Raw genomic sequence first — 14,799 nt, 5'->3', positions numbered from 1 at the left:
TTTTTAGTTTTATACACATATATCACTGAACAGATTGACCTGCTTTTGGCTTTACACTGAAGGAAATCTAAAATGTAGGATATTCTTTCATTCAGATTCTTAATTATTTAAAGACCAATGCAGACATTTGGCCAGTATTTAAAATGTTAAATTAAAAACACTGAACACTGACACGGGCAAAGCCTCAGTCTTAGTTCTGTTAGATCTGATGCTGCTTTTGACACTGTCCATCATGGGATCCTCTTACAGAGACTAGAGGACTGGGTGGGCATCACTGGCCCCGCCCTAAACTGGTTAAGGTCCTATCTGGAAGATTGTTAAAATTGGTAACTGTGTCTCAGACCACATGACCCTGACCTGTGGCGTGCCCCAAGGGTCAGTCCTGGGACCCCTTCTGTTCAACCTCTACTTGCTGCCGTCTCAGAGTCTCACTTTCACTGGTCCAAAGTCCACTCCAGATAAGCGCCGTCCCTCCACAGGAGTGACCGAAACAAGGAAGACTTTATGATCTGCAAGACTCGAGTCCGACGCTCACGCTGCACTGAACTGGGGAAATTCAAACTTCAAATAAAATAGGTATGATTTACATTTTATAACATGATTATAATGTGGCAATGTCGCTTCTTCTTTTTGTGCGGATTTAAAAAACGGTGGCGTCAATGGAACGTTAAACCTGGTAATGAAGTTGTAGCTTATCATGGTTTGTGCATGTAATATGGTGTTGGGAACTCTTTCGTTTCCACAAAGTCATAGGCAAAACTGGGCCTGTTTTTTGGACTTCTTGAACAAACTATTGAAATAGATGTTAGAAATGTTAGAGCAGATTGGTCCATTCTAAAATGAGAATTTCACAAAAAATTAAAATAAAAAAAGTTCATTGAATGAGTCCATCATATTAAAGCCTATCAAAAGGTTCATCATAAATAAGAATTAATAGACTGGTCTGTAGATGCTTTAACTCTGTATCATTGTGTTTAAATTTCCCCTAATGCTAAATCTGATTAATCAACATGTTTTTCAGTTAATTGTTTTCTAAAAGTGGGACAGTTTGGGCCATTGAGGTGGGTCTAACACAAGGTACAAAAATGTAGAATGTCTCCATGAATGTGCTGAAAATGAACAGCAGCTCAAACCAAACAGAAAGTACCACCAAGTATTTCTTTGTATCTGTACTTACTGAGTACTTTTCCCACCGCTGATCCCAGACAACGTGAGAGTGAGACGAAGGAAGTCAAGTTAGCGTCATTTTCACAGACTCAGACTTCCGGGGTCAATGGTTCCTAAACACTAAAGTCTTTACAGATCATTCACATGCCAAAACACTCATATTTACACTGCCAAGAGACTTCAACCTCGTTTTTATAAATCAGATGTGTGTTTTGTGTGCAGAGAATTCCACTGCTCTGAATGTGCAGCCGAGCGCTTAGGGACCGTCATCAAAAAGCAGAACCAAAAATGGAAAAGTTTTATAGCTGGAATGGAACATTAAATAGAGCGATACAATTTGAATAACACAATAAATACAACATGATGGACACCACAGCAACCTTTATTGTTCCATATGAAGCTTTGTTTATGGAATATGATGTAATATGAAAATTAATCTTAAATAGCTTTTTAAATATTTGATGTCTTTATCTTCAGTGCGCGAGGCTCAAACGTGCGCGTTTCATCCACGTTTGCGCCATAATAAATATGTCACCTGTTATTTACTGTTGGCATGGCAACTGCAACTATACGTTACTGACAGATGTTGTTTTAGTCGCGTTAATGCCGTGTGTTGTTCTAAGACGGGTTTTAATCGTGTTTTTAGCCTGTGCGCTTTACTTTCAGTTTCGTTTTGAGTCAGTGACGCGCCCTAAAAACTTACAACAGAAATGACTAATAACACGAGTCATGTGATGATAATCAATGCAGCAAAAAAGCATTAGAAAAGTGATTAATAATGTGTTTATAATGAGAAAAAGCTCACGTGATGAGTTCATTTCAGTGATTTGACTGTTTTTTCCTCAGATTTTCAGCATGTTCCTGCTGCATTTGTCCCTCTTCACACTCATGCAGGCTCACTTCTGCTGGAGTAAGTACAGAACATGGATTCTGTCTGTCAAAAGTACTGAAACAATAGTAGATTATAACGTTTTTTGATTATTTTTTTTCCTTAAGCTGTTATTTTAAGTATTTGGGGAAATAATTTGAAGGAAAAATAATAATAATAAAGCACAAATATAGCCGCAAGCGGCAATGATCGGCCCTCGCCGCCACGCCGCAAGAGGAGGGGGCGCTAACGCGCCCCAATTGTCCTTTTATTGCGCCTACTGCTGAATCTGTGACGCTGTCACATCTTCTCCCCTTTGTTTTACCATCAAAAAGCAATTTTATTTTGAATTCTTGGCACAATGTGCGGCTTTGCCGCACAGACACCGTGACTCTTTGAATAAAAATGTGGATCACTTTTGATGGTCCACCCCTGAAGATGAGTCTCACCAAATTTCAGGTTAATATGTCTAACGCCCTAAGAGGAGTTTGTGAAAGTCTAAAGTGTAAACATGTTCTGGCGTTTTCCCCATTGGAATAACATGGAAGGTTTCGGTCATCGTTACGGCAACGCCATAACAATTATGACATGGCTCTCATTGACTTTTTTGATGGGGATGCTAAAATTGAGTTGTGTGTCAAATTTCATATAATTTCGCAAAACTAAACATTTAACCTCCATATAAAATCTGTAGGGGGCGCTGTGGCGCCAAATGAATTTATTTCACTTCAAGTGGGTTTAGGGCAAAGAGTTTAACTGATTCTAATTTGACGCAATTCGGACTTTATCTGCGCAAACGGCAGAAATTTTAAATATGGGAGATTTCTGAAATTCTAGCTAAAGTTTGCGGCTTCGCCGCACAGAGACCGTGAGAGGTATCAATGTAATTTGGAGAACTTTTGATGTCCCACTCCTCAGTAGTATTTTCACCAAATTTCAGCTTTTTAGGGCCAACGCCCTGGGAGGACTTCGTAAAAGTACGACGTTTGGAAAAACTCCGAAGTCATGTTTAGCCATTTTTGAAGCAATATGGCCGACATTTGGTTGGGCGGACGGCGTTGCCGTAATAATATTTTTTACTTCTCTTGTCACCATCTACCTCTGCGCCAAATTTCATGATTCTACGATCAGATTTTTTTTGGGTCATTTCCCATCTCTCAATGCATTTTTGGTACATTTGGGGGCGCTGACGCGCCAATTTTTTTATTTTAGAAAAGGGAAATAGCCAGAATGTAGAGAGGCACGATTTTTAGAGGTTTGCAAATTTTTGTGACTTTTCGTCAATGTTCACTGGGTGAAAAATAGGGGGGTTGGGAAGAAGAAGAAGAAGAAGAAGAAGAAACAATGTTTCCCATTTTTCAAATATCATAAACTATACATTTTCAGAAAGCGCTCGCGCTTTCCTACCTCATGGTGTGGGTCCCTGGTCACTGACGGGTACTTTCGTTAATTTTGAGTGGGCTCCGCCCACTTTGTGTTTTTGGCCCTCTATACAGTAATAATGTTCAATTTTTGCATTACATGCTTATATGCACGGAACATGCAAGAAATGGGGAACGTATTCGTGAGCTACTTAGCGCAAATGAGTGCTTTATATATTCACGCTGACAAAGCTCTGCAAACTTTTCAAGGTAGTTTATTTACAGAGAAAGCAGTGTCAAATACAGGGCAGCAGAAAACAGCGCCCCGGGTCCGCTGGTGATCAGGAAGACGAACCCCGTCTCTGGGCGTATCTGGCCTTTATATACTGAAGACGCACAAAGACCGATAAACAATATCTGACAGGTATGACCCTATCCATGTACCAACGGATTAGCCAATGAGAGAGCAAGATGTAAAGGTATCCTTATTTGGGTAGCACCAGGGGAGAAGTTACAGAAATGAGATCATGAGAAAACACAGCTGTACACAAGGCATCTCAAGGCCTCGCAGCCAATGGAGACATCTCCCATTCGGTAGTTAATCAGATGTGGGCCCCTTACATTCCGTGGAATAGACATTTTGGTAGAAACACACATATTCCTAAAAGCCAGTCTCAGAATGAGGCCTAACTTTGCATGGACCTAGTTTTAATACACTTCATGTGTTACTCAAGTAGTAAAAGTATGTCTGAAAACAACTTTTAAAAGTACAATTTTATAATAAAAAAATGAGTAAAAATGAGTTGGTGAATATTTTGATACCAAACATCCCAAAGGAATATTCACAAACATCAAACAGAGGATTTATTTATATATTATTTCTCTCTATTAACAATATACATTTCCCATCATTAAACTTTGTGATGTCGCCTTTATTTTTTGGTCTTGGTCTTATAATACAATCTATAAAATGACAACATATAATAAACGACAACATATAATGCACAAATACACTTGAGCTCCGTCATAACCAATGCTGTTAGCACTTAGCTCGAGGCACTTAGCATTTACAAATACAAACGATGTAAATATACGGCCTTAACTACCTTATTTAACAACCCACATGACATGCAAAACTTTATAAACAATATGAACAAATGCAGGGTTTATATTTGCCTTCATTTTTAATCACTACTCACTTTTTTACTACGCACACAAATCGAAAACCACAAGCTCTGCACGATGTGGATGAAAACAACTCAAACTTAGCAAACACGTATGTGGGGGACCCATATGTCCCAAAAAGACGATTGAAAGATAATACCTTTTCACAGCTCAACACAGTTGCAGAAATCAAAGCGTAGTGTTGGGTGTAAAGGAATGACCCCCCACGGAGAGGACACTGTCTTCACCGGAGCCCCTCCCCCTGAATCTGATAAGAGACATTCCTCAGGACTACGTTTCTTAATGACTATATTTCACATCTAAACCGACTTGATGCTGAATGTGTGATCGAAACTTGTGACTAAATCATGTTTTAGTTTCGTTTGCCACAAGAACTGGTTTGAAGTGTGTTCATGTCGTACTTAATGTACTTTCTCATCACCTGCTATTGATGTGTGTTTGTTGACAATGTTGTGTATTTTATTATGGTCACATGTCATTTCTGCTGGTTTGAGTTAAATTTGCCCAAACTGAGAATAAGTTTGACCAAGAGTTAAAGCCACTCCCACTAGGCCACGCCTCTCAGGTCAATAAAAGAGCAGACTCAGCTCTGCTTCCTCCTCTTCTTTCTTCCATCGTGACCTGCCAGGACGACACACCGGGTCGGGGACCCCCGCAGGGGCCCCTCCCCCACCAGGGAGGCTGCATTGTCTCCCAAACTCGGCTTTCACCAAACAACCCGAACATCTTCATCAAAAAAATGCACAATTCAACGAACCCTGGACTCATCAAACTCTTCGAATGCTAAACCTGCTCAAGCATCAGCGCCCTGACAGCTCCAAGGACGCAAAGGACTCTGAGAACGCAAAGACGTGGGAGGCCTCGCTCCACATCCTCCTTGGACACGTGAGACCTGAGAGTGGCTGATTACAGAGTGGCATTTAAAGACAGGTTCCCTTGAATTATTCCCTAAAACCAATCAAAAACTAATTCTTAATACCAGCATTTCCTCTAACTAAGTTGAGCCCAGGCACAGCCTGTGTAACCAAATGTGTCATTAATTGATTTTATATCTTTGTTTATTAAACCACACAAAACCATCCTGGTTTATAGAGCCTTTGTATTGATCTTTATAGAATTATAATTGTCGGTCAATGAATCGTGTACTCCCCTTCAGAGAATGAGACTAGTAGATGTTAATGTTTTGCTGAACAAGCTTCAGATGGTGCCCTTTTAAATATAAATATGAACATTAACTACCTAAAGTGCTACACGTGTTGTCCACGATGAAATGGCTAGTCCCAGAGAATATACATTCCATCTTGGTACAAATGTGTGAGCAAGAAACGAGTGTAATTACCCTACACGTAGCAACGTCAACCAAACTTGCCTATGCTAAGTTCTGATTGGTTACTCGGCCTGTCAATCAAGCACCCGGCAGAAACAGGGCAAATCACTTGTCACAAACACATTTACTTTGCTGTAGTCATCATTTATTTTGATTTCCTCAGGTCAGTACACAATGATCGCTCCGTCTCAGCCAATCATAGCGTCCGTTGGCAGTGATGTCACTCTGCCCTGTGAGTTGGACCCCGTTAAAGACCTCAGGGACTTGGCGGTGGAGTGGGCGCGGCAAGACCTGACTCCACCTTATGTCTACATCCTGCGAGACGGCGTGGCCCTCATGTTGGACCAGAACTCCCTGTACCTGGGCCGCACAGCTCTGTCCGAGAGCCGGCTGCAGAAGGGGGACATGTCCCTGAGTCTGACCCGAGTGAAGTCCAGCGACGGAGGGACGTACCAGTGCTTCATGCCCCAGATGAACACCAGAGCAGAGGTCACTCTGCTGGTCGGTGAGTGCTGTTTGTGTGTTTTTCTCCCAGTTGAACTCTTCCCTTCTCTCGCTCTTTGCTCTTTGACTGTTCCTGTCTCCAGTGTCCGTGGCCCCTGTCTCGTTGAGCCTGACCAAAGAGCGCTCGGGGTCTCCCGTGCTGAGGTGTGAGTCCAGGGGCTGGTACCCGGAGCCGGAGCTGGAGTGGCTGGACTCCGAGGGGACGGTTCTGCTCAGGACTGAGGCTCAGAGAGGAGCGAGTGACGAGCTGTTCAGTGTGAGCAGCAGACTGAGTGTGGAGCAGAGGCTCGGGAACACGTTGACCTGCAGAGTGAAGCAGCAGGAGAGCGGCCAGAGCAGGGAGGCTCAGCTCAGACTCACAGGTGAGGCCCAGAAACACACTTGTTCATAACTTCTGTCACATCTTATTCATTTCATTTATTGATTGATTTGCTCTTCATCATAAACAGGTTCATGGTATTTACAGACAAAGTAATGTAGAAAGAAATAGAAAGGCCTCCAAAGTCTACAAATACATGTAATCTTCTTACTAAAAATAAATGTGTAACTTTCAGCGAGTGTTGATAAATGTCTGAAATCCAAACGTGTGACAATCGTCCACAATGATTCTTGAACGTTCTCTCTGAACATTTAAAACGTGATATAAAACCAATGCTTTTCAGACTAAATATATTGTTGTCAAATCTTTCAGCTCTAGTAAAGTTTGTCATGTTACGTTGTGTTGTTGTGTCCAGATGAGTTCCTGGAGGCCTGCTCCTCCTGCGCTGTGGCCTGGCTCCTCTTTGCTTTGGGGCTGTGTCTCGTTGCTGCTGCTGCTGTTTCCTTTGTCGTCTGGAAGTTCAAAATCAACAGTAAGTTCTGATTTACTCTTCACTTTACGGTTATACGGTTTTATTGTAGTTTTCAGTAAAATGCTGATGTTTAAACTTCTGGACTCTCTGCACAGAAACCAAGACTCGTACAACAAGAAACAAACCTGAAGATTGTGAAGAAGTTTTGCCTCTGATGAAGCAGAAAGAGAAAAGTCACAGTGAAGACCAAAAAGTGACTGAACTTCAGGAGGATTTAGATCAGATTATAGAAGAGTTACAAGCTGCTGCAAGTTTGAGAGAAGAACTACAAGGAACAAAGAATGTTCTAACAAAGATCAAAGAAAAACTAGTAGAATATAATCACGATCTCGACAAAACAATCAACCGTAAGGAGAAAGAGAGAAAAAAAAATTATCGTATGAAAGTGAAGACACTTAAGATTCAAATTGAAGAGTTTACAGACTTTATCACAGACGTTGACACAGAAATGTCTAAAATCGATAAGATTGTTCACAAAACCATGGAGAAGAAAGGGAAGCTGGAGAGGGACAAGAAGGAGAAGGAAAAACAGGTGCAAAAAGAGAAGAGACGTCTGGAGACAGCAGCTCCACCTGAGACGGAGCGAGTGGTCGTGACGGACGAAAGAAAAGGAAACGACCAAGAAACAGATGAAAGTCAAATGAAAGCGACTGAGGCCAAAGAAGAGAAGAAGGAAACACTGGAGGTCAGAGGTCACGACGACAGAACCACAGGGTTTAATGATGGAGAACTTCATGAGGAAATGTCTGCAAACACTCAGGGGCCGACGGAGGCTCCGCCTCCGGAGGCTCCGCCTCAGGGGCCGACGGAGGCTCCGCCTCAGGGGCCGACGAAGGCTCCGCCTCAGGGGCCGACGGAGGCTCCGCCTCAGGGGCCGACGGAGGCTCCGCCATCTGCTGTTGAAATGTAAATCCACAAGTAAAACTTGTACAACTTGTAAGATATATAATAACTGTTTCATTTGGAAAAAAAAGTAAAAGTTGATGTTTATCTTGATGAAACTTCAGCCCTTTGTCCTGGTGTTTTGACCTGGAGAACAACACCACAGATATGATCACGTCTGACAATAGTTTCATTATTTAGTTTATGAATGACATGAAACAGGATTACACTTGTTATAACATATTTATCTTTATTACAACCAGCAAATAATGTACATTATTCTCTCCCACAAAGTCATAGGCAAAACTGAGCCTGTTTTTTTGGACAAACTATTGAAGATGGAAATAGATGTTAGAAAAGAGCAGATTGGTCCATTCTAAAACGAGAATGGAACAAAAACTGAAAACAACAAAAACAAACTGTTCATTGAATGAGTCCATCATATTAAAGATGTTTTTTTTTTGTTTTTTTTAAATGACAGTCAAAAGGTTCATCATACATAAGAAATAATTGACTGGTTTAACTCTGTATCATTCTGTTTAAATTTCCCCTAATGCTAAATCTGATTAATCAACATGTTTTTCAGTTAATGTTTTCTAAAAGTGGGACAGTTTGGGCCATAGAGGTGGGTCTAACACAAGGTACAAAAATGTAGAACGTCACTATGAATGTGCTATACAGAAAGTACTTTTACTACTGTACCTCCATCCACTGCACCAAGTATTTCTTTGTATCTGTACTTACTGAGTACTTTTTACCACCGTTGATCCCAGACAACGTGAGAGTGAGAATCTGAATATGACAAATCTGTGAATATGACGCAAACTTCACTGAACTAGACGGAGGAAGTCAAGTCAGCGTCAGATTCACAGATTTGTACTTCCGGGGTCAAAATGCTACGAGCGCTAAAGTCTTTACAAATCATTCACATGCCAAACATATTTTACATCATATTTACACTGTCAAGAGACTACAACCTCGTTTTTTAAAATAAAACGCGTATTTTGGCCGCAGAGAATTCCACTGCTCCGAATGTGCAGCTGAGCGCTTAGGGATCGTCATCAAAAAGCAGAACCAAAAATGGAAGCGTTCTATAGCTGGAATGGAACATCAAATAGAGCAGGGGTGGGCAATTATTTTCCTCCGAAGGTCATATTCGAATCTAGGCAAGTAGTGGAGGGCCGGCCCGCGATCATTGGTGTGAAAAAAAAAAAATCCCAAAAATGAAATATCAAATAAAATATAACTTTTATACTCAAAGGTCTCCAAAAGTCATCGGCAGACTTGTTCTTGCTTTTCCGTCGTCAATTTGCATCATTCCAACGTTGTGCCTGTATTAGCATGTTGGGGCAAGCTCGATGTTATTCCCTCTGCAGCCAGTAGATGGAGTTCTGATGCAATTCCTGAGGAGGGAACGCCTGACTGGTACAAAGTGATGTGTGCAAGTTAATGGCAAATATAAAACAAATAATGTGCAAAGCCTTAATTCTGTTAGATCTGAGTGCTGCTTTTGACACTGTCCATCATGGGATCCTCTTACAGAGACTAGAGGACTGGGTGGGCATCACTGGCCCCGTCCTAAACTGGTTAAGGTCCTATCTGGAAGTCAGGAATTACTTTGTTGAAATTGGTAGCTGTGTCTCAGACCACATGCCCCTTACCTGTGGCGTGCCCCATGGGTCAGTCCTGGGTCCCCTTCTGTTCCCCCTCTACATGCTGCCGTTAGGTCATGTAGAGGGTGAAAATGTGTCACAATGATGCAGACGAGTCAGATCTATGTCACTGCATCCAACAGATCAGTTTGTGGAGGCAAGACAACTTTCTCCAGCTGAACTCAGACAAGACTGAAATCTTGTCTTAGTTTTTGTCCCACAGAAACAAAGAGAAAGTGTTAGCGTCACCTCCAGAGTCTCGCTCCAAAACCTACAAACCAAGTTAGAAATCTGGGGGTAATAATGGACTCGTGTTTGAGTTTATTTAGAGTCAAATTCAGCCTGAACCACAACCACTTCTGATTCAAAAGAGTCACCGCACAGTTTTTCCACTTGGCCTCAGTGGACATGGACCAGTGGAGTTCATGGTAATGGTTAATTCACTCAAAAAGCTCAAAATCAGTTCTTTTGTGATGCTTTGCGTGGCCATTCGTACCAAAACCAGATTTGCTTTTGCTTAGTTTGTCTCTGATTAACAGTGATCTTCAGTTGTAGTGGATTTTGGTCAAAAGTAGTGGGTGATCAGCTAAATACTAGTTTTCAAGTTGTTCAGGGAAATATGAGATTCCAGTAGTAAAGACACAGCTGAAGTGGCTTTAGATAAACACATTTAATGAAAACAAACACAAAGATAAGCTAAGATATGACAGTATTTTAAGAATTCCTTCTTCGCCATTTAATTCATGAGGATGAGTTAATAATTTCCTTATAAACAAACACATAAATGCATTATTTATACATTAAAATAAAATATGTTTGACATGCTTCTCCTCAAACGCTGTACAAGACATGCCCAACAAAACACTCAACGCCACAACATCATGCAGAGCCTCTGGTTGTGTTTGAACCTTGAACCTTTCAGCTCTTGAGTTTCCTTGCTTGGCGCAGGAAGAGCAGCGGCAGCACCAAAGAGCTGGGCAGACCGAACCACAGCCAGCCCAAAGCGATGGGGCAAAGGTCTGCGTCAAAACGAGGCAAGAAGATCAAGGTGTTAGCTACTAAAAAGGCAACAAACCGCAGCAGGAGCACTGCCAGGATCGTTGCCACGGTTTCTAAAGCAGAGCGTTTCGATTGGTCAAGGATCCTCCTGTCTCCGCCCCTTTCCCCTGGCCCCGGACGCATCAGAACAGAGATGACGGAGACGCTGCAAAACCCGACAACGGCTAAAGTGAAAACTCCAAGCGTGAATGCAACAGCGATGTCATAAAATGGCTTAATGGCATCAATATTTGACAAATTAGTATGTCCCAAACTGAGCAACCAAACACAGCCAATGCCGATGTTCCTGATGGTGACGCCGCCCTTTTTCTTCAAACGGAGGTACGTGATTGGCTGAACCACGGCCAGGTAGCGCTCCGCACAGGTGAGGCAGTGGAACAGGGCCTGTCCCAGCAGACACAAGGACACTGCGTTTTCCCCGACTTGGGCCCAAACGGTGGGGCCGCTGTAGAAGCCGTCGCAGTACAGAGCGGAGAACACCATACAGCACAGCTCTAGCGCCACCATGTGGAACGTGATGACATCCGAGTGGCTGCTGACAAAAGCAGAGCGCCAATTTCTACAACGCTTGAAGCCGATGTAAAGAACGTAGAGAAACAAGGGCAGGAAGAGCAGGTAGACCCCAAACCAGACAGTGACAATGTATTTAGCGTTGGTTGAATAAAAACAGTGTAAAGAGTAGTTTGAGCGCATATTCACAGGCGATGAGGCCGAGTGTAGTCGTTCTGAACCGTGTTACGCAAGCTCCTTCTGAGGCTCAACCCAACCCTGCAGTTCTTGTGCTTCTTTTGGCGTCTGTGGTGTCCAGACTCTTCCCCGTCCTTTGGGTTCTTAGTTAGAGCTGAGTTAGAACTTCTTTGGCACTCGTGTAGTCCTGTTTTAGACGTTATGGACCTGGTTTACTTGTGTTTGGTGTTTGAGAGCGACTGGGCCTAGAGGAAACAGAACGTCAACATTATTGAACGGATACGCCTTTGCCATTTGATTTGAAAGTGTAAAAAAGATGCCTCAGCCAAAAGATAAATGTACAAAAGGGAAGTAAATGAAGGAGTTACCCGGTAGAACTTCTGGACGGGTGTGTACTATAGACAGGGGCGCGTACAGAGGCACCTTCACATGCAAATCCTTATGTTTTCCATTTCCTCGAAGGACGCTAAGTACAGTTTAAACCTGTGTAGACTCTTATTCTTCAATAGTTCATCTGTTTTTTTAACCTCAAAGTCCGTGTGTACATTCGCTCATGACCAGGGATGTCACGATTTTTAGGTTCATCGATAATCGTAATCGTAAGAAACAAAAAGTTTTGAGACGAAATGAAGTATCTTTAGTTCAATCTAGTGTCCAAAAAATAGACTTACCTTTTTTATCTGGCTATTTATTGTGTCTTTCTGAAAGTTTAATTTCGTAAAGCCGGGAAAAAACTTGAGGAACAGTGTCAATCAAATAATCAAATTTGATTTATACAATCCAATAAAATGACAATTTTCACCGTTGTTCGGTCACAGTCTCGATAATCACAAAAAATCGTTAAACCCTGTTGTTTTTTCTCACATTAATCACAACTGTTTATTTAGTCTTTCGGAGACTTTAATGTCGTAAAGCAGGTCATAAAGTTGAGAAACAGTAACATGTTAGACCAAGAAAGAAGAAGAAAATGACAGATTTCACCATTGTTTGGTCTCGATAATCGCGATTAATTGTTAAACCGTGTTGTTTTTTCTCATTTATCGCAACACCAACATTTTACATCGTGACATCCCTACGCACGACAATATCACGTGAACTGCGGGATTGTTCACAAATGATGATAAATGAATAAAAACTGATAAAACAGAGTCCATATTTGCAAAGAAATTACAACATTTGTCTGTTTAAAGAGTTTATAAAGCTAAAAAAGACGTGGACAGAACGTGACGTCGCCAGACCAAAGACTTCTGACACTTCTGGACGAAATTAAAAGCAATGAAACACAAAAATGTAATGTAAAAAGAGGTTAGTCGTACCTCGTACGGTTTTGCATTCCCACACGCCATTTTTGCCCATGAAAACCATTAGTTAAATGATGACTGCATCCAATCAACCAATCACGATAAGAATGGGAAAAGCCGCCTCATCCACCTCGCCTGTGTAAATATGGCGTTTGAGTGATTGGCGGTTAAAGATTGACAGCCATGTTTTCCATCAGTCCGCCCCAAGTAATCGACACCAACACCATGACGTGTGTTGGTGTCGTACGGACAATGGACGAAATCACACACGGACTCAACACGGAAAAATGTTAAAGAATCTGGACTGAATGGGACAAATATTATGAGACGTATGTGCCTCAGCCTTTCTTTTCACGGTATGTCTTTTATTTATTTATTTAAAAAAAAAAATCGTATAAAAAAAAGAAGAAAAAAAAGACCTTATCTGTTTTCTCTGGCCCCGCCCTTGTAACTCTTTTCTCCTTTTTTCTTTCCTTTAAAAAAAAAAAAAAATCATGACCCAATCTGTGTTTTCTTTGGTCCTGCGCTTGTAAGTCTTTTTTTCTCTCCTTAAAAAACAAAAGACCCAATGTGTTTTCTTTGGCCTTGTAAGTTTTCTTTTCTTTTTCTTTTCTCTGACCTTTTTTTTGGGTCTTGTGTTTTTTAATTTATAAAAAAAAAAGAGTTTTACTTTTTGAATGCTCTAGAGCTGATGTTGCCGTTTGTTTTTACTGCATTTTCTGAGCCCAATGTTGTCGAACTACAAACGTTTTCTGCTGATACGCTGCTTTTTTGTTGTTGAAATTCTTGCTTTTTATTGTTTAATGGGGTTAATTATTTCAGGCTAAACACTTTCTGTCGAGATGCTGGTAGTGTACATCCTCGTCAAGCTGTAAACGACCAAACAAACTACTACATCTACGACTAAATGAATATGCAAATTTCTGTCGCTATAAGCCAACTGGTACATCATGTTCTTGTTTTGCACTGAAGCGTTTGTGTTTACTTTGATTCAAATCGTGCGTGAGCTGGAACCGCCTCACATTCAAAGCAGTTCTGCTCCTGCTCCTGTTCATGAGGTGGAAAAAACAACAAAGCAATCAGTCCATTCATTTTATTTAGATGATGATTTGTACAAACAATCAAATTTTCACTTTTCAAACTAATAACGTGTGTAATATATATTGTATCTCAACTAACAGCATTCTATTTATATTTTAAGTCCATACGGCAGGTTAAACCACACATTTCACTAAAACGCAGTGAAGACAATTATATTTCAGATTTGACTAAACAGTTTGTCTCCAGTTTTTGTGAAGTTTATGATTGCACTTCCTGGTTGGGCCTGAGCACAAATATGACATTGGTAGACAAAGGTAATTCCACAACCGTTACCCAGCAACCAGACCGTAAACAAGAGCCAAAATCCCTATAAATGACACAACAGTTCTGATTTGACACACAATAATAATACAGTACAACCGCTGGAACTAGGGGGCCTGCAGCACTCCCTGCTGTTGGGTCAGAGAACTGCGTGTCGGCCCGGTGGATGCAGGATGGATTCATTTGCAGCTTTTACCAAACAATAAAGGATATAACAATAATTAAATTGGGTATAGGCCTTTTAAATACGTTTTTTTTGCTGTTTTAAGGCGAAAAACCAGCCTTGCAACATGGCCGACACCGACCCAAAGAGAACTCTCCTGTTTAGTTTTTGTTATAATTTACAGTGATAAATGTTTCGTATGCGTTTGTACTGCCTTATTTCAATTAAAAAGGGGGGAAAAATGCGTATGGATCTATTCCCTCCCAGCGCATTTTCACACGGGCGCTGTAGGACGAGCTCTCTCGCTAAAGTTACTTAATTCTGCTTTTTGACTTGAGGGAGTTTCTGTGGCCTGGTATGACTCTCTCTCTGTGCAGAAACAGCAGAGGCAGGACAAGGCTGCTGGGCATCGCAAGCCAAAACGTGCACA

The 14,799-nt window shown here is 41.4% G+C and overlaps 1 protein-coding gene across 1 annotated transcript; it reads left to right on the top strand.

The window, feature by feature from the left end:
• Positions 1 to 2,005: 2,005 nt before the first annotated feature.
• LOC140371536 (butyrophilin subfamily 2 member A1-like) lies at positions 2,006 to 8,173 on the top strand. Its single transcript, XM_072458706.1, has 5 exons — positions 2,006 to 2,077; positions 6,072 to 6,413; positions 6,496 to 6,774; positions 7,147 to 7,263; positions 7,359 to 8,173. Exons 1-5 carry the CDS (start codon positions 2,023 to 2,025, stop codon positions 8,171 to 8,173), a joined length of 1,608 nt encoding a protein of 535 aa, XP_072314807.1. The 5' UTR covers positions 2,006 to 2,022.
• Positions 8,174 to 14,799: the final 6,626 nt, after the last annotated feature.

Source organism: Eucyclogobius newberryi, unplaced genomic scaffold (genome assembly GCF_026437365.1).
Source record: "Eucyclogobius newberryi isolate DKJ021-1_F unplaced genomic scaffold, fEucNew1.0.hap1 SCAF_22, whole genome shotgun sequence".
NCBI lineage: Eukaryota > Metazoa > Chordata > Actinopteri > Gobiiformes > Gobiidae > Eucyclogobius > Eucyclogobius newberryi.
This window is presented reverse-complemented; position numbering and strand designations above follow the sequence as displayed.

What these genes read in the sequence shown, in the direction of transcription:
- LOC140371536 (XM_072458706.1), top strand. Translation starts at nt 2,023, where the DNA reads ATGTTCCTGCTGCATTTGTCCCTCTTCACACTCATGCAGGCTCACTTC. An exon ending in GCAGGCTCACTTCTGCTGGA is followed by an intron (nt 2,078 to 6,071) that starts GTAAGTACAGAA and finishes TGATTTCCTCAG; the next exon opens with GTCAGTACACAATGATCGCT. An exon ending in CTGGAAGTTCAAAATCAACA is followed by an intron (nt 7,264 to 7,358) that starts GTAAGTTCTGAT and finishes CTCTCTGCACAG; the next exon opens with AAACCAAGACTCGTACAACA.